The 27,147-nt window shown below is 44.6% G+C and overlaps 2 protein-coding genes across 2 annotated transcripts in view; both read right to left on the reverse strand.

The window, feature by feature from the left end:
- The window catches only part of LOC126203025 (cytochrome P450 6j1-like), a 60,982-nt gene extending 58,996 nt beyond the window's left edge, over positions 1-1,986 (reverse strand). The window contains exon 1 of the mRNA XM_049937264.1: positions 1,945-1,986. The gene's annotated coding sequence lies outside the window, so the exon portion shown is untranslated. The remainder of the gene's footprint in view (positions 1-1,944) is intronic.
- A 6,196-nt stretch (positions 1,987-8,182) lies between these two features.
- LOC126204008 (cytochrome P450 6k1-like) overlaps positions 8,183-27,147 on the reverse strand; it is a 206,213-nt gene continuing 187,248 nt past the window's right edge. Inside the window, exon 6 of the mRNA XM_049938438.1 lies at positions 8,183-8,442. Coding sequence (XP_049794395.1) covers positions 8,183-8,442 — 260 coding nt within the window. The remainder of the gene's footprint in view (positions 8,443-27,147) is intronic.

The raw sequence follows: 27,147 nt of genomic DNA on the forward strand, positions 1-27,147 counted from the left end.
ATATGTCTGTTACTTCGCAGAAAAGTAGTACGATATTACTGGTTGGAGTGCCGTAATGGTCACGTAAATAAAGAACCATTACAGTGCCAACAAATATTGAAACACTGACGAGTGAGAACAACCTCAAAATTAAGAGTTCAATAGTACGTTATGTACAAGAAGTAGGTATAGATCTCGGACATATTAACTGCTGAATTTGTGATCTTTTTGTACAAAATAGTTGTGTTTTTGAAATTTAGTTGTTGTCACTAACGTAAGCAGTTGTAATGGCTGTACTGGTTGCTGTAAAAACCATTGAATTTAATTAATTAATCCTGGGAGGAAGGCTCTTGCAACGAAAAACTTTAGAAGGAGTAGCTGAACACTTACTGAATGTTTTCAGTCTTTTTTCATGACAGAACCTGACAGTAATATTAAATACCAAACACTTTCATGATGTTTGTTTGATAACGAACAGTTTCTCAGGTTCTTAGATAGTAGTCATTTGATAACTAAACACCGCTACCACAGATAAGATAAAATGCAGCCTACGCAGATATCACTTATACAGATAAGGAAAAAACTTTTTTTTTACTGTTTCCTGTTTACATGTTATGGCCTGAAGAGGTTTTGTTAGCCTGGTCAAATATCGGGTTCCCGATGTTGTCGGTTGTTTTACACAAATGTTTTACACCATCAGTTGTTTTACAGCTGTTTGGAAATCAGCTCCTCTGGTTTCTAATTTAGTCAGCACGACGACCATTTCTGATCGATTAAAAATGCTGAGTAAAAAGTTTCAACTTCTCCGTCACTGCACAAAAGTCGCTTCACGTAGATTAGCGGTTTTTTTAAAAAAAACAGGGAGTAACCTGATAAATCGGTCACGTTTCAGAAACGATTGTGCGTCCACATAAGGGCGAAAATCGACTGTGGAAGAGGAAATCCTGTACCTAGAACCGAAATTCCATTATCGTTATTGTATTGTTTACATGTCTAACGAGAAGCGGTATAGGAAAATCGTTCCATGATGTAGCATTTTGGGAACCCCACGTAAACATAGCGACAGAGCATCTGCTAAGGAAAGTGCTAAGTCTTATATCACAAAGAATTTGTTATATTTAACAAGAAAATAAACATTTTTGTGTTTTGTGAAAATCGGTACATTTTAACAAAATGTTTTAGATAGAGTTGAATTTATTATCCTAATCTCAAATTTGCATAATAAATTTAATTTAATAGAGGGGAAAGACAAAACTGTCTTTTATCATTTAAACCTAAGCTGGCCATTATGTATCACACGTTTTCTGATTTCAAGTGTTTTGTAAGAAAAGTATTAACTCACAAGAAACTTTGGGATTAAAATGCATAAAGAGACCACTTTGTGATGTATGTGAAACGAAAGTTGTGTGGTAAAATAAAACAGCAAGAAGTAGACAATTACAGAAGAAAGCCACAAAGGAACTAAAATCATCAGCTACCACAGGACATTGATTTATATCATTGGGACAAATGGGAAATTTGTGCTGAACTGGGCTTCGAACCTGGTCTCCTGCTTGCTAGGCAGTTGCGCAGACCAGTATGCCATCCAGACCCAGTGGTCACCACAACCACAACACGGACTACCCTAGCACACTTCCAGTCAGACCCAACTTCTCGACTTATACCACACACTACTGATATAGTAATCCTGCTCATTAGTCTCTTTACACGCATCATCCCGCAATTACCATAAGAGTTCTAGCCTGGAGTTCATCTGCAGTGAGGGATGTTTGGCTGTAAGTTCCTTAATTATGTATGTAGTGTCTGTTCTTTCAGACACGTTCGAATGAACAGACATCACATACATATAATTACCAAGTAACCTCCAGGACGAGACATTTAGCTCCGTTTCACTCTAGCCCTTACTGTTGTTGAATCTCATGTCGCCGTTACAATGCGTTGCGCCAGTCCGGCGTGAACACTCACCGTTGTTGTCTACGAGTGGAGTCTGGGCACTGACGCGATGCACCACTGTGTCTCATGGATGCACAGCTCTCGCCTTATATTCTGTAAGAGCGAGCGCGTGCAGACAACCATGACGCAGCAGTTGTCAGCTGTCCACTATCAGCGACGTAAGTGGCTGGCGGCAGAGCTTGCGTTCGTTCCACCACGTGTCGATAACAGGAAATCAGTCCCACGTGTTTTACTGTAACACAGTGCTCTAGCTATACCGGCAGAAGGTCCTCGAACTAATTTCGCGAGCTATTAAAGTCTGGAGGAATCTCGCAAGCGGTAGCTACTGTTTCCTTTGGTTATAAGAGTGCTGCAACGAAATTTGCTGATTTGAAAAGTCAATAAAACAATGCATGTTTATCGTGTTAAATTATTATTTGGTGTTGAAATTTAATATGCAGTGTCCGCCCCGATACCTACGTGGTCTGCGCGACGGAATGCCGTGCAAAAGGGCCATGGTTCGATTCCCAGCTGGATCGGAGATTTTCTCCTCTCAGGGTCTGGGTGTTGTGTTGTCCTCATTATCATTTCATGCCCATCGACGAGCAAGTCGCCAACTTGCACCGGGCGACCAACCTACCCAACGGGAGGCCTTAACCACACGACATTTCATTTTTTCATAACAAGCAGTAATATCTGGCAAATGACGCCTCTTACTATCAAGATGGTGATTTCATTCTCCAAGGACTTTCATACGAAAGCGTATGTGGTTGAAACTGTGCGATGAATGGTTGTGTATGATACCTTCGCAACGTTTGCTTTTTCGGTCATATGACACCAGCCTGTGAGCAAATATCGCTGCTACATGCTTATAAGCATAGAGACTATCACACTCTGCGTTTGCTTTATCGTCTGTTCAATCACTGCACCTTCTCTTATTTGTCTTCACCTCTTATTCTACTATCTGAACAGCAGAAACACTCGTTGTCAACAAAGTAAAGTTCTCTCTGTACCATAATAGTGTAGAACTACATCCATCTACATCCATACTCCGGCAGCCACCTGACGGTGTGTGGCGGAGGGTACCTTGAGTACCTCTATCAGGTTTCCCTTCTATTCCAGTCTCGTATTGTTCGTGGAAAGAAGGATTGTCGGTATGCCTCTGTGTCTGTTCTAATCTCTCTGATTTTATACTCATGGTCTCTTCGCGAGATATACGTAGGAGGGAGCAATATACAAAGTGTGACAAAGTCTGTGACACCCCACTCTGCATTGTTGCCACATTTATTCAAGATTGTGGACCCAAGATGGCGGCTGTAGATATGGCTATGTCGCAATGACGTCATTGCAGGAAGCTGAAATTTTGGCGGGAAAATAGGTCTATTCAGCTGTCTCCACTAACCTAACCCATCCATTCCCCTCGCCTCACCCCTCCCCTGCCCCCTCCCCTCCCCCTCTCACACCCCCTCCCTTCCCCCATCCATGAATTGGCACCAAAAGGGCTCAGTCTGTGCTGGGCTGCTGGATGTATAGACATAAGTATGGAGTGTTTATTTAAACAATTTGAGTTGTCATAGACGGTAGCTCCATCCAGTGTGTTCACCATGAGGTGCAGAGTCCAACTGACCTGGTTCACAACTACTGAGTGTACTGTCGGCCTGTGAAACGCAATAGGTCCTGAGTTCGAGTCTTGGTCTGGCACAAGGTTTTTATCTGCCAGGAAGTTTCAGGGATGAACTTAATATGTGTATTACAGGCTGAGGGCTGTATCCATAGCATCCTACACAATGAGTGGAAAGAAAAGGTAATGGACGAGCATGTGGTGAATACTTTTCGACAAATAAAGGCAGTGCAGTGGAATGGTATGATCATAATTTTCACTACTCATGAAGATAGATGCTTGTGCTGGAACAGCATACCTTTTTTAAACTGCCTAACACCCCACATCAATTTCGCCCTATTCCACATGAAACATAGCTGTTCACCTTGAGGTTTGGAGAATAGCTGACCTAGTTCACAACACCGCCACCAGAGTGCACTGTCGATCTTTCATCACTTCCCTCCCGTGACAGTGCAAGATGGCGGACCAGAAAAAAGGGTGCGAACCAATAGGAACCCTGAATATGCTCACATGATAGGCTTCAGCCAATAGGATGGCAGTATCTGGTGATGCCATTGTGGGGATATAGGGTAGATTCAGCAGCTCTGTGACCTCTGTCTCGCTCAGTTAGCCAGCAGCAGAAGAAGAAGAAGAAGAAGAAGAAGAAGAAGAAGAACCACGAAGCATCAGCACAGTTGTTATCCAGCCCAGCCCTGCAGAACAGGAAGCTATGGAAAAGTAAGTATCCCATATAACATCCTTGTCTACAGTTATTATTATCATTATTATTATTGGTTGTTTTCATGTCTTGGTCCGTTTGTAACGCTTCCTCTTGTTTGTTCAGCAGCAACATTCGACACGTCCAAGCCTGCAGGGGCGAGTGCCAACATATTGATCTCTTCCGTGTCTGGACCTGCAGCAACCTCAGCCACAATCTTGTCGAGACCTGCACCGACCTCTCTACCTGCGGCAGCAACAACCTCCAGCATGTCTGAACCTACACCAGCCACCTGGGATCCTGTAGTGCACATAGCCCACTTGCTAGAGCAGGACACAGAGCTGTTATTGTCAGTCCCGCTAATCTATTTGTATGATGAGGACACACGGTCTGCTCCCAACACATTGAATGCTGCTGGTGGTCCTAAACAACAGCAAGATGAAGGATAGTACTGGTCACTGTGTAATGCCACAACGAAGCATAGCCAAGGCACAGCAGTTGAATAAGTGAACAATCATGCCATCTGTTGGATAGTTGCACAAACGAAAGCACAGGTGCTTCTGCCTGGCGGCAGTCAAATGAAATAGCGCTACGAGTAAGACAGTATCTGAATAGTGCTGTGTTGGGACGACGAAGTAAAGAAGCATTAAACTACGATAATATTATTACATGTATTAAAAATATTAATTTAATATCAGTTTATATATATATATATATATATATATATATATATATATATATATATATATATATATATATATATACACACACTCCTGGAAATGGAAAAAAGAACACATTGACACCGGTGTGTCAGACCCACCATACTTGCTCCGGACACTGCGAGAGGGCTGTACAAGCAATGATCACACGCACGGCACAGCGGACACACCAGGAACCGCGGTGTTGGCCGTCGAATGGCGCTAGCTGCGCAGCATTTGTGCACCGCCGCCGTCAGTGTCAGCCAGTTTGCTGTGGCATACGGAGCTCCATCGCAGTCTTTAACACTGGTAGCATGCCGCGACAGCGTGGACGTGAACCGTATGTGCAGTTGACGGACTTTGAGCGAGGGCGTATAGTGGGCATGCGGGAGGCCGGGTGGACGTACCGCCGAATTGCTCAACAAGTTGGGCGTAAGGTCTCCACAGTACATCGATGTTGTCGCCAGTGGTCGGCGGAAGGTGCACGTGCCCGTCGACCTGGGACCGGACCGCAGCGACGCACGGATGCACGCCAAGACCGTAGGATCCTACGCAGTGCCGTAGGGGACCGCACCGCCACTTCCCAGCAAATTAGGGACACTGTTGCTCCTGGGGTATCGGCGAGGACCATTCGCAACCGTCTCCATGAAGCTGGGCTACGGTCCCGCACACCGTTAGGCCGTCTTCCGCTCACGCCCCAACATCGTGCAGCCCGCCTCCAGTGGTGTCGCGACAGGCGTGAATGGAGGGACGAATGGAGACGTGTCGTCTTCAGCGATGAGAGTCGCTTCTGCCTTGGTGCCAATGATGGTCGTATGCGTGTTTGGCGCCGTGCAGGTGAGCGCCACAATCAGGACTGCATACGACCGAGGCACACAGGGCCAACACCCGGCATCATGGTGTGGGGAGCGATCTCCTACACTGGCCGTACACCACTGGTGATCGTCGAGGGGACACTGAATAGTGCACGGTACATCCAAACCGTCATCGAACCCATCGTTCTACCATTCCTAGACCGGGAAGGGAACTTGCTGTTCCAACAGGACAATGCACGTCCGCATGTATCCCGTGCCACCCAACGTGCTCTAGAAGGTGTAAGTCAACTACCCTGGCCAGCAAGATCTCCGGATCTGTCCCCCATTGAGCATGTTTGGGACTGGATGAAGCGTCGTCTCACGCGGTCTGCACGTCCAGCACGAACGCTGGTCCAACTGAGGCGCCAGGTGGAAATGGCATGGCAAGCCGTTCCACAGGACTACATCCAGCATCTCTACGATCGTCTCCATGGGAGAATAGCAGCCTGCATTGCTGCGAAAGGTGGATATACACTGTACTAGTGCCGACATTGTGCATGCTCTGTTGCCTGTGTCTATGTGCCTGTGGTTCTATCAGTGTGATCATGTGATGTATCTGACCCCAGGAATGTGTCAATAAAGTTTCCCCTTCCTGGGACAATGAATTCACGGTGTTCTTATTTCAATTTCCAGGAGTATAATGACTGTAATTTAATATGGTAATGTTATGGTATGTCCATTTCTAAATAGAGAACTTGGCATAGTGTAAATTAATATTTAAAAATGTTTAAAAGTGAGGGAAATCCCCTAGAACGCGGACAATGCAGGTCGGCGCGTGAATTTGGCAGTAGAGAGAGATGTGTTCTGGAACTTTCAGACGCAGAACAGAGATTACGCGGCGCCAAAGTGACGGTTTAAGCACGGTACGGTAACGTTGCTTATAGACAGTTAAAAGTGGGCTTACAACAAACACGAACTGGATTAATGGTATGTTAGCAAGTCAAATGGGCAATAAGGCTTGCAGGATGCAACATTTCGACGGAGACGGCTTGTGAGCGATATAGTTGCTGTTCCCGCTCAAAAAGCACATGGCACGCCTTGTGGAAGTCTGCGTAATTTACGACGGACTGCAGCGACCAGCAGCTAGGTATGAAGTGACCAGTGTCTGCAGCTAATGTTGCAATGTGATCTTACTACCATATGAGATCCATTGATGAGCTCACGCCAGCACAAGCAACGAACTAGTAGTTATCATACGACAGCGTTTTTATGAACAGTAGATTTTATACCGCCGCCATAACAAGTACATTTATCCGTAACGAACCAGTTTATGTATTTCTCAAGTCAAGTTCTCTACAGTGTAGTGTCTGAGTGAAATAATAAGTCTGTGATTCAAAGTGCATTCCACGACTGTCATCAATTATTTACAGAAAATAGTTCATTATTATCCCAAATCCATCACTGTGTGTGTGCAGCAATACCAGTAAAAAGGCTATATTACGTGAGTATCGGCGTATTAATGCAACAAGAGGATATAATCGGAGTTAACGCCGAAAATTTCCAACAAACGCCGGATTATACAACTGACAGAAGACGCCAGGTACTGTGCCACATTAATTATAGTTCAACTCGATGTGGTGGCTTTTCAGTACATTATCAACGTAAAAACTCATTCAGTGTCATTAGAACAAAATGATTCTAAAGTAATGTTTTTAACATATCTAGTTCTATAGCGTTCATTGATTATTCAGTTAAAGAATTTATTGCCACCACAGTACTCATTGTACCTTCAGTACAATACAAATTCAGTAACATTAAAATCATTACTGACATTTGGTGTAGATCAATCTAACTTACAGCAAGTTCAAGTGTTTATCATATGTGTGGGTATATTGTGTTACGTAAATGTTGTTCGCCTGCTAGGCGTGATTAACGTACACGAGTTAGTGCATTCTGTTCAGAATTCATTTAACAATCGATTTCTTGTACGCCATCGCCAATATTTATTCAGTAATTCCGTGTAGTAGTCTGAACTACATAGCAAAGCTATTCAGGCTTATTACATGCGATAGCCACTTTCCAGACGTCCGATGCCGCGCTGCTGCTACGGTCGCAGGTTCGAATCCTGCCTCGGGCATGGATGTGTGTGATGTCCTTATGTTAGTTAGGTTTAAGTAGTTCTAAGTCTAGGGGACTGTCGACCGCAGATGTTAAGTCCCATACTGTTCAGAGCCATTTGAACTGAATGGCTCTAGTGAAGACGGAACAGGCTGTAAGCAGCAGAAGAAGTAGATTATAACGCCCTTCTATGTCTGTTTCATCGTGTGACGTCCTTAATGAAGTTGCTGCACCCGGTAACTTAGTGATCTGGTGATGAATCCACTTAATGACCCTAGAAAGGTTCCAGAAATAACTCATATAATGCACGTAACTTGTTATGCGAGTGACGGAAGTACAGTACTTACCGATGCACTGCCTGGGCCCGTCGCCAAAGGGCATGTAGGTGTAGGTAGTTGGGCCGCCCCTTGGAGTTCTCCTCGCTGAACCTGTCGGGCAGGAAGCGGTGCGGCTGCTGCCAGAACTTGGGGTCGTAGTGCAGGCCCAGCACCGAGACCACCACCCCAGTGTCCTTGGGCAGCACCACGGACGTGCCGGGGATCTGGTAGTCACGCGTCGAGCGCCGGTCCAGGAAGTTGACCACGGGGTACATGCGGAGGGCCTCTGCGTGCAGCACACGGGAGGGAGTCCGTCAGCACAACTGTGGTACAATTCTGTCCAATCCCGCCTTCTTTTCGTAGATATGTTCATATGTAATCTAACAGACACAGCGTGCTTCAACATACACTACTGGCCATTAAAATTGCTACATCAAGAAGAAATGCAGATGATAAACGGGTATTCATTGGACAAATATATTATACTAAAACTGACATGTGATTACATTTTCACGCAATTTGGGTGCATAGATCCTGAGAAATCAGTACCCAGAACAACCACCTCTGGCCGTAATAACGGCCTTGATACGCATGGTCATTGAGTCAAACAGAGTTTGGATGGCGTGTACAGGTACAGCTGCCCATGCAGCTTCAACACGATACCACAGTTCATCAAGAGTAGTGATTGGTGTATTCTGACGAGCCAGTTGCTCGGCCACCATTGGCCAGACGTATTTAGTTGGTGAAGATCTGGAGAATGTGCTGGCCAGGGCAGCAGTCGAACATTTTCTGTATCCAGAAAGGCCCGTACAGGACCTGCAATATGCGGTCGTGCGTTATCCTGCTGAAATGTAGGGTTTCGCAGGGATCGAATGAAGGGAGAGCCACGGATTGTAACACATCTGAAATGTAATGTCCACTGTTCAAAGTGCCGTCAATGCGAAAAAGAGGTGACCGAGACGTGTAACCAATGGCACCCCATACCATCACGCCAGGTGATACGCCAGTATGGCGATGACGAATACACGCTTCCAATGTGCGTTCACGGTGATGTCGCCAAACACGGATGCGACCATCACGATGCCGTAAACAGAACCTGGATTCATCCGAAAAAATGACATTTTGCCATTCGTGCACCCACGTTCGTCGTTGAGTACACCATCGCAGGCGCTCCTGTCTGTGATTCAGCGTCAAGGGTAACCGCAGTCATGGTCTCCAAGCTGACAGTCCATGCTGCTGCAAACGTCACGAGAGAGGCAATTCTGACTTTGAAGTTAATAATGGAAGCATGACTAAAGAAAAATCAAGACACATTCATAGGATTTGTCGACCTAGAAACGGCGTTTGAGAATATAAAATGGTGCAACGTGTTCGAAATTCTGAGAAAAATTGGGATAAGCTATAGGGAGAGACGGGTCATATACAATATGCACAACAGCCAAGAGGGAATAATAAGAGTGGACGACCAAGAACGAAGAGCTCGTACTGAAAAGGGTGTGAGACAAGGATGTAGCCTTTCGCCCCTACTGTTCTATCTGTACATCGAGGAAGCAATTATGGAAATAAAAGAAAGTTTCAGGAGTGGAACTAAAATTCAAGGTGAAAGTATGTCAATGATACAATTCGCAGATGACATTGCTATCCTGAGTGAAAGTGAAGAAGAATTACATAATCTGCTGAACAGAATGAACAGTCTGATGAGTGCAGAGTATGGATTGAGAGTAAATCGGAGAAAGACGAAGATAATGAGAACAGCGAGAAACTTAACATCAGGATTGATGGTCACGAAGTAGGTGATGTTAAAGAATTCTGCTACGTAGGCAGTAAAATAACCAATGACGGACGGAACAAGGAGACATCAAAAGCAGACTAGTAATGGCAGAAAGGGGATTCCTGGCCAAGAGAAGACTACTAATATCAAATATCGGCATTAATTTGAGGAAGTAATTTCTGAGAATGTACGTCTGGAGTACAGCATTGTATGGTAGTGAAACATGGACTGTGGGAAAACCGGAACAGAAGATAATCGAAGCGTTTGAGATGTGGTGCTACAGACGAATGTTGAAAATTAAGTGGACTGGTAAGGTAAGGAATGGGGAGGGTCTGTGCAGAATCGAAGAGGAAAGGAATATGTGTAAAACACTGATAAGGAAAAGGGACAGGATGATAGGACATGAGGGAATGTCTTCTATGGTACTGGTGGGCGACATTCAGTCTGGTATCCCACCACTGTCCATTGCAACTCTGGAGGTGTCTTCGTTTGTCATCTAGACTCAGTTCGAAATGGGACTCATCACTCAAGATGGTTCTACTCCAGTCAATGAAATACAAAGTCGAAGACGTGTCTGGGGACACTCGTGACAATGGTGGAAAACGATCATGCCTTTCGCTTGCAATGTGGCCCGATAGCCAGGAGTGATGATGGTCTGGGGTGCTATTTCTTCTCATAGCAGGAGCCCTTTGGTTGTCATCTGCGGCGCCCTTGCAGCACAGAGGTACGTCGATGATATACTACGTCCCAGTTTGTTCCCTCCTTCATTGCAAGGTATCCTGGGCTTTCATTCTAGCAAGATAATGTCTGCCCACACACAGCGAGAGTTTCTGCTGCTTGTCTTTCTGCTTCGCAAACCCTCCACCCATCTAGTGATTTTGCTCATAAGACGTGCCAGTTGGACAGAATTTGGCATGATATCTCACAGGAGAACATCAAACAATTCTATCAATCAATGTCAAGCCGAATGACTGCTTGTATAAGGGCCGGAGGTGGAGCAACGTGTCATTGATTTGCTTAGTTTGTGAAACCCTTTTTCTTCAATAAATAATCCACTTTTTAGAAATTCTAATTATTTGTTTATCTGCACATGTACGTCACATCTATTGATTTTCACCCCAATCGTATAATTCCTTCGTGACACATCGTTTGTTTCTGTTAGAGTGTGTAACGCGTTTTGTTCAGAATAGCAGCTAAACGAACCAGGAGTGACACTATTGTAACATGACAGCCTGCAGAAGCTGTATTGCAATAATTGTGTAATAGTTGGTTTATATTAGGTGCATTGATGGGTATTTAGCTCTTTGAGTAACAGTTGAACTATAGTATGATATTAAAAATTTCCGAAAATGTTACTCGATATCATTAAGGGATACCATGCTAAATGTGTTAGTCTTCAGCACTACACACACAGAAATAATGACGAAAGTTTCACTCAACCAACAAGTAATCTGCCATTGGTGAAATTTGAGGAGACAAGATAAACTGCAAACCTATCCTTATTGTATTAAGCCACTATCTTTCTTTTGCTACTGCCTTTGTCCCGCGTCGTGCACGGGGTCGGCAGGGTAAGTACGGATTTAGCATGGTCAATTCTGACGGGGTGGCCAGATGCCCTTCCTGCCGCCACCCCAAACCCCCCAGGATGGAATTAGTATACCACAGATCCCTGCATCTGGTGTAAATCATGAAATAGTGCGAATGTGTGTCAAATGTCTGAGAGTCGTGTAGCTGAGGTAGGACGTGGGGACCAGCCCAGTATTCACCTAGGGGATATGGAAAACCGCCTGAAAACCACATCCAGGATGACCAATATACCGGCCCTCGTCGTTAATCCGCTGGGCTGATTCGATCTGGGGCTGGCGCGCCTACCCGAGTCCAGGAAGCATAGAAGAGGTCATTAAGCCATTATACTATTAGAAATTATAAATAGTTAAACACTTTTATCAATTATTTTACAAAAGAAAAATAACTAAATTCCTGTGAGGACTTGAAGAACACAAGGGATTAATTTATTTGAAAAGAGCAGTATGAAAAGCTTCAAATCATAACTTCTCTCCGCGGGTCAGAGATATGGAAAAGACGCTCTGATGGGGTTCTTAGTGAAAAGGCAGAAGGTATGCAGAGTGGCTGGATCACGACACGGGGGTACAGGAGGAGCCATCGGAATGTCCACCCCGCTGGAGCAACTGAGGAAACCCTCAGATAACAGCTGTGGGCCGCGGGTTAGGGGTACTGGTCTTCACAGTCACAGACGCACCAGCCTTTCGTCTCCGAGACTACGAGTTATTTAAGCTCCAAACATCAGAGGCAACGATAATTAATTAGATGGGTGATAATCTCGCGGATAAAGATGGTCATAATTTACTACACTGCCTACAAGAGTTCTAGGGGACTGATGACCTCAGATGTTAAGTCCAATAGTGCTTAGACCCATTTGAACCATTTTTAATCACTCACAGACGTCAGGTGGCAGCACTAGCAGTGAAGGGCATATAAAGCATGACGGGGGCGATGCGGAAATCTGTGCTGTCTTACGTAGTGCGGAAATCGAGCGATTAATGACGTTCAGAATGGCATGAAATTGGTTTCTGTGTCAAGGGTAGAAGCATTTCCGAAACGTTTAAGCACTTAAACTGTTCGTGTACCGCCCTGGTTGAAGTATACAGTGCATGACAAAATGGCGCTATCCAACTGGCGCCGAAGCAACTGTGGTGCACCGCGAGTCATAGATGACAGGGGTGAACGACAGCTGCAGAGATCTGTGCGCGTGATTAGGGGTGCAACTCTTGAGTGAGTGACCATACAGATGAACCAGGAGGCTACCAACAGTATCTCCTTAACGACCGTCCACTGAAAGGTCCTGCGTGTTGGCCTGGGCAGCATGCGTGCAGCATGCGTGACAGGTGGCCTTTCCAAATAAATCACGTTTTGTGCTCCATCGGAGGGACGGTCGTTGGCGTCTGTGGCGTGAAACATCTGAAAGCAAACACCCTACAACAGTTTTTGGAAGGGTTCAGGCTGGATGAGGGAGCATTATGGCCCGTGGTATTGGCTCTGAGAGCTATGGGACTTAACATCTGAGGTCATCAGTCCCCCAGAACTTAGAACTACTTAACTAACCTAAGGACATTACACACATGCATGCCCGAGGCAGGATTCGAACCTGTGACCGTAGCGGTCTCGCGGTTCCAGACTGAAGCGCCTGGAACCGCTCGGCCACACCAGCCGGCGCCCGTGGTATTCTCCGGGTGATCTCGTCATTCGGGAAAGCACGATGGAGCAACACAAGTATGTATCCATCCTTGGAGACTGTGTCCACCTCTAAGTACAGTTTGCTTTGTCTCAGCACTATGGCATCTACCAGCAGGCCAATGCAACACGTCACGTGGCTCGCAATGTACGTGCGTGGTTCGAAGAGCACCAGGATGAGTTTGCCGTACTCCCCTGGCCACCAAACTCCCCGGATTTAAGCCCTGTCGATCGGGGTGTTCGGCGCTATGGATCCTCAACCCATAAATCTATCACAGCTGGCCACGGCACTTCCTTCCTGCACGTCTCGCAGTGATCTGCGCTGCAAAGCTTTGTTATTCAGGCTTTTGATGATGATGTTTGGATTGTCGGGGGATCACCTGTGTGGTTTTCAGCGCCCGTACAAATTTCCAACCTTTGCCCAGTCCAATGTCGCCACTTGCATGAATGATGATGAAATGATGAGGACAACACAAACATCCAGTCATCTCTAGGCAGGTGAAAATCCCTGAACTCGCCGGGAATCGAACCCGGGACCCCGTGCTCGGGAAGCGAGAACGCGACAGCGAGACCACGAGCTGCGGACCAGGCTTTTGACAGGTGGTCACATTAACGAAACCGGACAGTGTAATTACATAATTACTATGAGCCCAACTTCTTCCATGAAGCTGAGAGTCTACTTGCATCACAATTTAACATGAATTTTTTCGTTGCGGTCGTGAAAGCATTACGTTATTCAATCTGCAGACGTATCGGAACCCTAACGAAGACCAACTGGTGAGCTATTCCCATGACTGTAATAAGACAGTTTACGGCATTTTGTTGCTTGGTAATATTAGAAAAAATTCGGACCAGCTGAATCAGACCCTCTTTGTTGAACAGGTCACGATGTTTTGAGACACAGTTGTATGTTACACGAGGTATGTTGCCCAGGTAGTGGAAGTTGGTAAAATATGATGGAACATTGGTCTCTTTATGACCATGGAGTTCAACGATTCTGGAATAATCGTAATGAGAGTGATTGAGAAATGGGAAGACATCAGAAAGATAGGGCGCAACAAGGTGATTATCTCTGCTAAAGTTGTCAGATACACAGTAATTTTTTGGAGAAGGGGTTAGGAAGCTATGGAATCGCTGCCAGTGAATCGCTGGCATGTTTTCCAATACTACGTTCTGGTGCATGCTCGGCGCCAGTTATGGCGTTTCTTTAATGTTTAGTACATCTCTGATGTGTTTCTGTGTGTGTGTGTGTGTGTGTGCCTAGGTAATGAGTCTGGAGAAAGGAATTTGTGGAGGACAAAGGGGGGGGGGGGAGGTGAGGATGAGCTATTTTGTAAGATGTTCCATTCTCTTAGTGCTGTTGGAGGAGGAGTAGACAGTACCGGCAATGTGTTTCACTGAGTTTACGATCCTTCCATTCAATACTCACCTCCACAGGCAGAAGTTGAAACATTCATCTCAAAACCGTCCATATTGTGCAGGTACACATTTCACATAGTTTAAAAGTCCGGATGAAGGCAACACCAAACCACCCTCTTCTTGGACTTGGCCTAAAACTGGAAACGATTCACACCACTCATTGACATTTACTGGATTTTCTTTCGTTTCGGTTATATTCCCTCGCCTTCTTGTACGGGTGAAACACATCTACGCCGTTTCGTGCCCAATGGAGATACCTACAGCAAACAGATTTGAGATCTTCTTAGTAAAACGAAATGTAATCAGTCTAGCAGCCAGAGACAGTTACAATAAAATATATTTGTTTTTGACTTCATTCTCTTTTAGGCCAATGTACGTTACCCAGCATCGTTGATTCCACACCTGACGTGCTGTTTTGGAACATTAGAAAATATCTCTAAATTTTTGCCAATATCCTTTCATTTGTTGATGAACATCATATCAGAATGCAGTGTGAATAGAGTTACCAAAGTGGGAGTCATTTTAACACATATGAATAACTACACTCCCCAGTCAGATCAGTGACCACCTGTCAAAAACGTGAATAATCAACTACTGCAGTGCTTACCACAGCGAGACGTGTAGTAAGAGAGTCAGTGTCGTTCTGGAAGCTAGCGGTAGGAATGTGGAGACATGACGACTCAGGGCCGTGGCGGCCTATGCTAGGTTTCTCAGTTGAGGATCCATGGTCCGAACTGCTGGATCGAAACGATCCCACAGATTCTCGACTGGGTTTATATCCGGATAATTTTGTGGCCAGGGGAGCACGGTGAAGTCGTCTTGGTGCTCTTTGAATCACTCTGGTATACAGCGAGCTGTGTGACACGTTGCATTCCGCTGCTGGTAGATGCCATGGTGCCGAGGGAAAACAAACTGCATATATAGGTGAATATGGTCCCCAAAGATAGGGTGAGACCTGTTCTGATCCACTGTAGCTTCCAGAATGATGTGAACACCCGCGGAATACCTCGAGGACATTTCGCAGGCCGTAACGCTCCCTCGTCCTGTCTCGGCTCTTCCGACGATGGTTGCAGTGTGCTTGCTTTCAGAGTTTTACGTTGATGGAGCATAAAACATGATTTGTCTAAGAAGGCCATCTGTCCTCACTCAGCGGACGTCCACTTCCGGTACTGGCACGGATTCGTGCCGGGCGGGAAGTGGCGCCAGTCCACAGCACGAATCCGACCGGCGGATTAGTGTCGAGATCCGGTGTGCCGGCCAGTCTGTGGATATTTTTAAAGCGGTTTTCCATCTGCCTCGGCGAAAGGGAGCTGGTTCCCCTTATTCCGCCTGAGATACACTATGTCGGCGATTGCTGTGCAAACATTTTCTCCACGTACGCGCACACCACAATTACTCTACCATGCAAACATTGGTGTTACACTCGTCTGGTGTGAGAAGTTACCGTGTGGGTCCACTGGGGGCCGAAGCGCACAATAACCCTAGGCTCGGTGTGGGGCGGCGGTATGGTGAGTGGACTGCTGTAGCCTCTTGTGGGGTCGTGAACCACTGTGGGCTACGGCGGAGACGTAGCCTCTCCGTCGTTTCTAGGTCCCCAGTTCAATACAATACAATACTTTTTTTTTTTTTTTTTTGGTCATCAGTCCACTGACTGGTTTGATGCGGCCCGCCACGAATTCCTTTCCTGTGCTAACCTCTTCATCTCAGAGTAGCACTTGCAACCTATGTCCTATCATCCTGTCCCTTCTCCTTATCAGTGTTTTTCACATATTCATTTCCTCTCCGATTCTGCGCAGAACCTCCTCATTCCTTACCTTATCAGTCCACCACATCTCAAATGCTTCGATTCTCTTCCGTTCCAGTTTTCCCTCAGTCCATGTTTCACTACCATACAATGCTGTACTCCAGACGTATATCCTCAGAAATTTCTTCCTCAAATTAACGCCGGTATTTGATATTAGTAGACTTCTCTTGGATAGAAAAGCCTTTCTTGCCATAGCGAGTCTGCTTTTGATGTCCTCCTTGCTCCGTCCGTCATTGGTTATTTTACTGCCAAGGTAGCAGAATTCCTTAACTTCATTGACTTCGTGACCATCAATCCTGATGTTAAGTTTCTCGCTGTTCTCATTTCTACTACTTCTCATTACCTTCGTCTTTCTCCGATTTACTCTCAAACCATATTGTGTACTCATTAGACTGTTCATTCCGTTCAGCAGATCATTTAATTTTTCTTCACTTTCACTCAGGATAGCAATGTCATCAGCGAATCGTATCATTGATATCCTTTCACCTTGTTTTTTAATTCCACTCCTGAACCTTTCTTTTATTTCCATCATTGCTTCCTCGATGTACAGATTGAAGAGTAGGGGCGAAAGGCGACAGCCTTGTCTTACACTCTTCTTAATACGAGCACTTCGTTCTTGATCGTCCACTCTTATTATTCCCTCTTGGTTGTTGTACATATTGTATATGACCCGTCTCTCCCTATAGCTTACCCCTACTTTTTTCAGAATCACGAGCAGCTTGCACCATTTTATACTGTCGAACGCTTTTTCCAGGTCGACAAATCCTATGAAAGTGTCCTGATTTTTCTTTAACTTGCTTCCATTATTAGCCGTAACGTCAGAATTGCCTCTCTCGTCCCTTTACTTTTCCTAAAGCCAAACTGATCGTCACCTAGCGCGTTCTCAATTTTCTTTTCCATTCTTCTGTATATTATTCTTGTAAGCAGCTTCGATGCATGAGCTGTTAAGCTGATTGTGCGATAATTCTCACACTTGTCAGCTCTTGCCGTCTTCGGAATTGTGTGGATGATGCTTTTCCGAAAGTCAGATGGTATATCGCCAGACTCATATATTCTACACACCAACGTGAATAGTCGTTTGTTGCCACTTACGCCAATGATTTTAGAAATTCTGATGGAATGTTATCTATCCCTTCTACCTTATTTGACCGTAAGTCCTCCAAAGCTCTTTTAAATTCCGATTCTAATAATGGATCCCCTATCTCTTCCAAATCGACTCTTGTTTCTTCTTCTATCACATCAGACAAATCTTCACCCTCATAGAGGCTTTCAATGCATTCTTTCCACCTATCTGCTCTCTCCTCTGCATTTAACAGTGGAATTCCCGTTGCACTTTTAATGATACCACCGCTGCTTTTAATGTCACCAAAGGTTGTTTTGACTTTCCTGTATGCTGAGTCTGTCCTTCCGACAATCATATCTTTTTCGATGTCTTCACATTTTTCCTGCAGCCATTTCGTCTTAGCTTCCCTGCACTTCCTATTTATTTGATTCCTCAGCGACTTGTATTTCTGTATTCCTGATTTTCCCGGAACATGTTTGTACTTCCTCCTTTCATCAATCAACTGAAGTATTTCTTCTGTTACCCATGATTCCTTCGCAGCTACCTTCTTTGTACCTATGTTTTCCTTCCCAACTTCTGTGATGGTCCTTTTCAGAGATGTCCATTCCACTTCAACTGTACTACCTACTGCGCTCTTCCTTATTGCTGTATCTATAGCGTTAGAGAACTTCAAACGTATCTCGTCATTCCTTAGTACTTCCGTATCCCACTTGTTTGCGTATTGATTCTTCCTGACTAACGTCTTGAACTTCAACCTACTCTTCATCACTACTATATTGTGATCTGAGTCTATATCTGCTCCTGGGTACGCCTTACAATCCAGTATCTGGTTTCGGAATCTCTGTCTGACCATGATGTAATTTAATTGAAATCTTCCCGTATCTCCCGGCCTTTTCCAAGTATACCTCCTCCTCTTGTGATTTTTGAACAGGGTATTCGCTATTACTAGCTGAAACTTGTTACAGAACTCAATTAGTCTTTCTCCTCTTTCATTCCTTGTCCCAAGCCCATATTCTCCTGTAACCTTTTCTTCTACTCCTTCCCCTACAACTGCATTCCAGTCGCCCATGACTATTAGATTTTCGTCCCCCTTTACATGCTGCATTACCCTTTCAATATCCTCATACACTTTCTCTATCTGTTCATCTTCAGCTTGCGACGTCGGCATTTATACCTGAACTATCGTTGTCGGTATTGGTCTGCTGTCGATTCTGATTAGAACAACCCGGTCACTGAACTGTTCACAGTAACACACCCTCTGCCCTACCTTCCTATTCATAACGAATCCTACACCTGTTATACCATTTTCTGCTGCTGTTGATATTACCCGATACTCATATGACCAGAAATCCTTGTCTTCCTTCCACTTCACTTCACTGACCCCTACTATATCTAAGTTGAGCCTTTGCATTTCCCTTTTCAGATTTTCTAGTTTCCCTACCACGTTCAAGCTTCTGACATTCCACGCCCCGACTCGTAGAACGTTATCCTTTCGTTGATTATTCAATCTTTTTCTCAAGGTAACCTCCCCCTTGGCAGTCCCCTCCCGGAGATCCGAATGGGGGAGTATTGGTTGGTTGGTTTGGGGAAGGAGACCAGACAGCGAGGTCATCGGTCTCATCGGGGGAGTATTCCGGAATCTTTTGCCAATGGAGAGATCATCATGACACTTCTTCAATTACAGGCCACATGTCCTGTTGATACACGTTACGTGTCTTTAATGCAGTGGTTTCCATTGCCTTCTGCATCCTCATGTCGTTGATCATTGCTGATTCTTCCGCCTTTAGGGGCAATTTCCCACCCCTAGGACAAGAGAGTGCTCTGAACCTCTATCCGCTCCTCCGCCCTCTTTGACAAGGCCGTTGGCAGAATGAGGCTGACTTCTTATGCCGGAAGTCTTCGGCCGCCAATGCTGATTATTTATCAAAATTTAGGCAGTGGCGGGGATCGAACACGGTACCGAAGACTTTTTGATTATGAATCAAAGACGCTACCCCTAGACCACGGGTCTAACCTACAATACTAGCCATTACGAAAACGCTTCCACCCTTGGCCCAAAAGCCAATGATAGTGCCCTTTTGGGCGTCAGATCAGTCGCTCTGTTTTCCCATTGCGACAACGGCTGCACTGATATACGAGTCCCCTAGACACTCTTTACATACCCTCTACTGCTAGAACGGTGTCGCGTGTGAGTGGTTATTGGGCACTTATGTCGAAAACAGACCGTGGTCGCATTAATGTGACTGTCCGCTCTTAACTTCAAGTTCCTCGAAGTGCGTGTTGTCTGCCAGCTCACTTTCGTTTGGAATTTGCTAGGGTGAGGTCCAGAACTTTACTCTTCCCGCTCGGACACAGAAGACGGCATAACGACCCTTGTCCCCAGAGACGCTTGTAGTCTGCGAGATGCAGCAGAACGTAACACGACGGTCTCAACTGCAAACCCGCCGAAGACAGTTGTTTTTACAGTCCTATAGACTGGTCTTCGTATTTCTTGATTACGCTGATAAATTCGCTTGAAACTGCACCCAAAAGATTCACTTTTGTCGTAATACGAGTATGAAGAGCTTGATTTACTACAACAAAGATAGTTGCATGCATACTAGAAAAAGTAGTGACTGAATGTAAAATTTCCAGTGCTTTTGGGAGTATTACTCAATAGTAAATGCCTGTATGTAAATAGTGCATCTGTGTAGAGAGAAGGAAGTCTGAACTTCATCTCCAATACAGCGTACCGTATACCACAAGACAGCGCGAATATCATTTCATAGCAGTTACCAATCCGCAGTTCAACTACGAGGCATGTGCAAAATTTAAAGAAATGTGTCTCATCTGGTGATCTTTCTAGTTAAACTTTTTGGTACTGTATTCTCTCTCACGAAGGAAATTCGCAGAAATATTTGTGGAATTTGCTACATTTTCAGACGAAATCAAACTCTCCAAATTATACAACAACCTTTCGTGTGACGATATGCACTAATAATAAAAATTTTAAAATGAGCAACTCTCGAACATGCATGTCACAGGGCATTCCCAAACCTCAAATGGAAAAAAAACCTGTTTTAGAAAATTTTTGCAATCATTTTTATGTTTATTTCGCATGATATTTTTTTTGTTGCAGGGACTGATAACAGGAAAGAATTCGCGTGGCACCTTTGTCCATTAATCGAAAGTTCGCATGACATGGCGATTTTATAACAACGGAATCATCGCGACAGGCACCTGTGCGTTAAGAACACGTTTGCTGCTTCATGATGATTAACGTAGAACAGCGGTCACTGTTTGACGTGCACGCCAGAGTGCAATACAAATTTTCCCTGATAACAGTTGAGTTCGGGGAATCGAATTTGACAACAACTGGGTCATAGTGAGTCGACACATTTCAGAAGTGTTCCGGCAGTCGCCACAAGGCGACTACTCGATAATTCGAGCGTTTCCGATAACCACCAACTGCGTTCAGTTCTTATCACGTTTGTGGCCGAAACCAGTCTCTTGTTCTAAGCCGTCTGTTTTTAGCCGATTGTGAGACAGCGCAAACGATTCCGTATAGTCTACCAGGAGAAAGATTACGTAACGGACTTTGGGTCTTTCTGAAGCGTGTCAGATAGATCAGTATTTATTACAAAAGTAATGGAGTATGTAGTTCAACCTGCACTGTGTGAGAAGATAGGCGAGGAGCGGAGCTTTCCTCTGGCGGTGCAGACGGCAGACGGGGAATCCTCCCTCAACTCGCCAGACTCTGCTATCACGATAGTCGAGAAGGTCCACTCGATTTAATAAATCACTGATAGCGTTCCCATGTGCTCTCTACTATGGCTTCGTAAGTTCTGACCATTCGGTGATCCTTTCCCGAGTGACGTCCAGCGAAAAGCACCACTCTAGTCTACAAAACAAAGGTACAGTATTTGTCAAAGGCTCGACATGATCGTCTGCTAGCTCTGAAAGAAGTCATACAAAACTTAAGTTCCGCTGGAGTATTAACTTTCACGGCCCCAAAACCACACATCCCGACGAATTTCTGTACTTTGCATCATCTTAAGAGTTACCTAGACGCATAAAACGAAGGGTAGTTAGATATTTGACATTGTGAAGGCTCCGGAGTTGTATTAACAAGATGTGTTATAAAAGAAGACCCCCCCCCCCCTCATGAACCATGGACCTTGCCATTGGTGGGGAGGCTTGCGTGCCTCAGCAATACAGATACCCATACCGTAGCTGCAACCACAACGGAAGGGTATCTGTTGAGAGGCCAGACAAACGTGTGGTTCCTAAAGAGGGGCAGCAGCCTTTTCAGTAGTTGCAAGGGCAACATTTTGGGTGATTGACTGATCTGGCCTTGCAACACTAACCAAAACGGCCTTGCTGTGCTGGTATTGCGAACGGCTGAAAGCAAGGGGAAACTACAGCCGTAATTTTTCCCGAGGGCATGCAGCTATACTGTATGGTTAAATGATGATGGCGTCCTCTTGGGTAAAATATTCCGGAGGTAAAATAATCCCCCATTCGGACCTCCGGGCGGGGACTACTCAAGAGGATGTCGTTATCAGGAAAAAGAAAACTGGCGTTCTACGGGTCGGAGCGTGGAATGTCAGATCCCTTAATCGGGCAGGTAGGTTAGAAAATTTAAAAAGGGAAATGGATAGGTTAAAGTTAGATATAGTGGGAATTAGTGAAGTTCGGTGGCAGGAGGAACAAGACTTCTGGTCAGGTGAATACGGGGTTATAAATACAAAATCAAATAGGGGTAATACAGGAGTAGGTTTAATAATGAATAAAAAAAATAGGAATGCGGGTAAGTTACTACAAACAGCATAGTGAACGCATTATTGTGGCCAAGATAGATACGAAGCCCACGCCTATCACAGTAGTACAAATTTATATGCCAACTAGCTCCGCAGATGACGAAGAGATCGATAAAATGTATGATGAGATAAAAGAAATTATTCAGATAGTGAAGGATGACGAAAATTTAATAGACATGTGTGACTGGAATTCGATAGTAGGAAAAGGAAGAGAAGGAAACATAGTAGGTGAATATGGATTGGGGGTAAGGAATGAAAGAGGAAGCTGCCTGGTAGAATTTTGCACAGAGCATAACTTAATCATAGCTAACACTTGGTTCAAGAATTATGAAAGAAGGTTGTATACATGGAAGAAGCCTGGAGATACTAGAAGGTTTCAGATAGATTATATAATAGTAAGACAGCGATTTAGGAACCAGGTTTTAAATTGTAAGACATTTCCAGGGGCAGATGTGGACTCTGACCACAATCTATTGGTTATGAACTGTAGATTAAAACTGAAGAAACTGCAAAAAGGTGGGAATTTGAGGAGGTGGGACCTGGATAAACTGACAGAACAAGAGGTTGTACAGAGTTTCAGGGAGAGCATAAGGGAATAATTGACAGGAATGGGTGAAAGAAATACAGTAGAAGAAGAATGGGTAGCTCTGAGGGATGAAGTAGTGAAGGCAGCAGAGGATCAAGTAGGTAAAAAGACGAGGGCTAGTAGAAATCGTTGGTTACAAAAGAAATATTGAATTTAATTGATGAAAGGAGAAAATGTAAAACTGCAGTAAATGAATCAGGCAAAAAGAAATACAAACGTCTCAAAAATGAGATCGACAGGAACTGCAAAATTGCTAAGCAGGGATGGCTAGAGGACAAATGGAAGGATGTAGAAGCGAGTATCACTAGGGGTAAGATAGATACTGCCTATAGGAAAATTAAAGAGACCTTCGGAGAAAAGAGAACCACTTGCATGAATATCAAGAGCTCCGATGGAAACGCAGTTCCAAGCAAAGAAGGGAAAGTAGCAAGGCGGGAGGCGTATATAGAGGGTCTATACAAGGGCGATGTTCTTGAGGACAATATTGTGGAAAGGGAAGAGGATGTAGATGAAGATGAAATGGGGGACATGATACTGCGTGACGAATTTGACAGAGCACTGAAAGACCTAAGTCGAAACAAGGCCCCGGGAGTAGACAACATTCCATTAGAACTATCGATAGCCTTGGGAGAGCCAGCCCTGACAGAATTCTACCATCTGCTGAGCAAGATGTATGAGACAGGCGAAATAGCCTCCGACTTCAAGAAGAATATAATAATTCCAATCCCAAAGAAAGTAGGTGTTGACAGATGTGAAAATAACCGAATTAACAGTTTAATAAGCCATGGCTGCAAAATACTAACACGAATTCTTTACAGACGAATGGAAAAACTGGTAGAAGCCGACCTCGGGGAAGATCAGTTTGGACACAGGGAGTGAAAGGCTATTTACAATTTCTACAGAAACCAGATGGCAGTTATAAGAGTCGAGGGGCATGAAAGGGAAGCAGTGGTTGGGAAGGGAGTGAGACGGGGTTGCAGCCTATCCCCGACGTTATTCAATCTCCATATTGAGCAAGAAGTAAAGGAAACAAAAGACAAATTCGGAGTAGGAATTAAAATCCGTGGAGAAGAAACAAAAACTTTGAGTTTCGCCGATGACACTGTAATTCTGTCAGAGACAGCAAAGGATCTGGTAGAGCAGCTGAACGGAATGGACGGTGTCTTGAAAGGAGGATATAAGATGAACATCAACAAAAGCAAAACGAGGATAATGGAATGTAGTCAAATTAGATCGGGTGATGCTGATAGAATTAGATTAGGAAATGAGACGCTTAGCCGGCCGCTGTGGCCGAGCGGTTCTAGGCGCTTCGGTAAGGAGTCGCGCTGCTGCTACGGTCGCAGATTCGAATCATGCCTCGGGGATGGATGTGTGTGATTTTCTTAGGATAGTTAGCTTTAAGTAGTTCTAAATCTAGGGGACTAATGGCGTCATATGTTAAGTCCCATAGTGCTTAGAGCCATTTTAACCATTTTTTTGGGACGCTTAAAGTAGTAAATGAGTTTTGCTATTTGGAGAGCAGAATAACTGATGATGGTCGAAGTAGAGAAGATATAAAATGTAGACTGGTAATGGCAAGAAAAGCGTTTCTGAAGAAGAAAAATTTGTTAACATCGAGTATTGATTTAAGTGTCAGGAAGTCGTTTCTGAAAGTATTTGTACGGAGTGTAGCCATGTATGGAAGTGAAACATGGGCGATAAATGGTTTGGACAAGAAGAGAATAGAAGCTTTTGAAATGTGGTGGTACAGAAGAATGCTGAAGAATAGATGGGTAGATCACGTAACTAATGAGGAGGTATTGAACAGAATTGTGGAGAAGAGAAATTTGTGGCACAACTTGACTAGAAGAAGCGATCGCTTGGTAGGACATATTCTGAGGCATCAAAGGATCGTCAATTTAGTATTGGAGGGAAGCGTGGAGGGAAAAAATCGTAGAGGGAGACCAAGAGATGAATACACTTAAAAGATTCAGAAGGATGTAGGTTGCAGTAGGTACTGGGAGATGAAGAAGCTTGCACAGCATAGAGTAGCATGGAGACCTGCATCAAACCAGCCTCTGGACTGCAGACCACAATAACAAACAATAAAAGAAGATAAGTAAAGCAGTCATCTATGTGAGGATTCTTCTGTACACCACAATGACTTACTTGGAATCGTCCTGTTTCAGGTGATACGTCGTAGCTTCCCTCAGACTTTGAACTGACTATTCTAGCCATTTATAGGGAAACCTACATATTGAAATGGATTCCGAATCAAGCTGCATCACGCCATCTTTCACATTGCGAGAGGTGAAAGGAGAGATATGGGACAGATAAAAATCCTCGGATTGACCGGAGTCGAACGCACGACCTTCGGAGTTGCGGTCTGGCACTCAACCCATTTCTTTATAGGTCAACTACGGACACCTTATAGGACTTTGTGGTCCGTCGCTCTGTCCGACTGTTAAGACTCCTTTTTCTCAGGAACAGTTGTAGGTATGATGTTGAAATTTCTGTCACGTACTGAGGTTTACAGCCCCTTAAGGATATGAAAAATTTAAGTTTCCAACTCAATGGAATCAGAAAATACGGTCATGTATGTCACACATTTCGATACCCGCAAACTCACACATCAAAATCTACACTACTGGCCATTAAAATTGATACACCACGAAGATGACGTGTTACAGAGGCGAAATTTAACCGACAGGAAGAAGATGCTGTGATATGCAAATTATTAGCTTTTCAGAGCATTCACACAAGGTTGGTGCCGGTGGCGACACCTACAACAGGAAAGTTTCCAACCGATTTCTCATACACAAACAACAGTTGACCGTCGTTGCCTGGTGGAACGTTGTTGTGATGCCTCGTGTAAGGAGGAAAAATACGTACCATCACATTTGCGACGTTGATAAAGGTCGGATTGTAGAATATTACGATTGCGTTTTATCGAATCGCGACATTGCTGCTCGCGTTGGTCGAGATCCAATGGCTGTTAGCAGAATATGGAATCGGTGGGTTCAGGAGGGTACTACGGAACGCCGTGCTGGATCCTAACGGCCTCGTATCACTAGCAGTCGAGGTGACAGGCATCTTATCCGCAGGCCTGTAACGGATCGTGAAGCCACGTCTCGATCCCTGAGCCAACAGATGGGGACGTTTGCAAGACAACAACCATCTGCAAGAACAGTTCGACGACGTTTCCAGCAACATGGACTATCACCTCGGAGACCATGGCTGCGGTTACCCTTGACGCTGCATCACAGACAGGAGCGCCTGCGATGGTGTACTCGACGACGAACCTGGGTGCACGAATGGCAAAACGTCACTTTTTCGGATGAATGCAGTTTCTGCTTACAGCATGATGATGGTCGCATCCGTGTTTGGCGACATCGCGGTGAACGCACATTGGAAGCGTGTATTCGTCATCGCCATACTGGCGTATCACCCGGCGTGATGGTACGGGGTGCCATTGGTTACACGTCTCGGTCACCTCCTGTTCGCATTTACGGCACTTTGAACAGTGGACGTTACAATTCAGATGTGTTACGACCCGTCGCTCTACCCTTCATTCGATCCCTGCGAAACCCTACATTTCAGCAGGATAATGCACGGGCCTTTCTGGATACAGAAAATGTTCGACTGTTGCCCTGGCCAGCACATTCTCCAGATCTGTCACCAACTGAAAACGTCTGGTCAATGGTGACCGAGCAACTGGCTCGAGACAATACGCCAGTCACTACTCTTGATGAACTGAGGTATCTGTTGAAGCTGCATGGGCAGCTGTACCAGTACACGCCATCCAAGCTCTGTTTGACTCAATGCCCAGGCGTATCAGGGCCGTTAAGACGGCCAGAGTTGGTTGTTCTGGGTACTGATTTCTCAGGATCTATGCACCCAAATTGCGTGAAAATGTAATCACATGTCAGTTCTAGTATAATATATTTGTCCAATGAATACCCGTTTATCATCTGCATTTCTTCTTGGTGTAGCAATTTTAATGACCAGTAGTGTATGATGTGACATTTCCCATTAAAAAATTTCATTCTCATCGTGCAAAAAAATTAAAAAATTAGAGACGACCTTGCAAAACTTTTTGAACGTACTTTGTACGTATTCAATGATTAATGTCATTTGAAGCCTAAATTGTTATTCACAATTAATTTAAAGACATAAATATGGCGTTCTTTCATGTATGTAGACCGTAGAAGAAATGCGATCTGTGAGACAAAGAGAGTTCTAGACCACTTTTGATATAAAATTGATAACAAATTAATTAGGCAAATTAATTAATTGATCAATTAATTACCCAAAACCC

The sequence above is a fragment of the Schistocerca nitens genome, chromosome 9 (assembly GCF_023898315.1).
Source record: "Schistocerca nitens isolate TAMUIC-IGC-003100 chromosome 9, iqSchNite1.1, whole genome shotgun sequence".
Taxonomy (NCBI): domain Eukaryota; kingdom Metazoa; phylum Arthropoda; class Insecta; order Orthoptera; family Acrididae; genus Schistocerca; species Schistocerca nitens.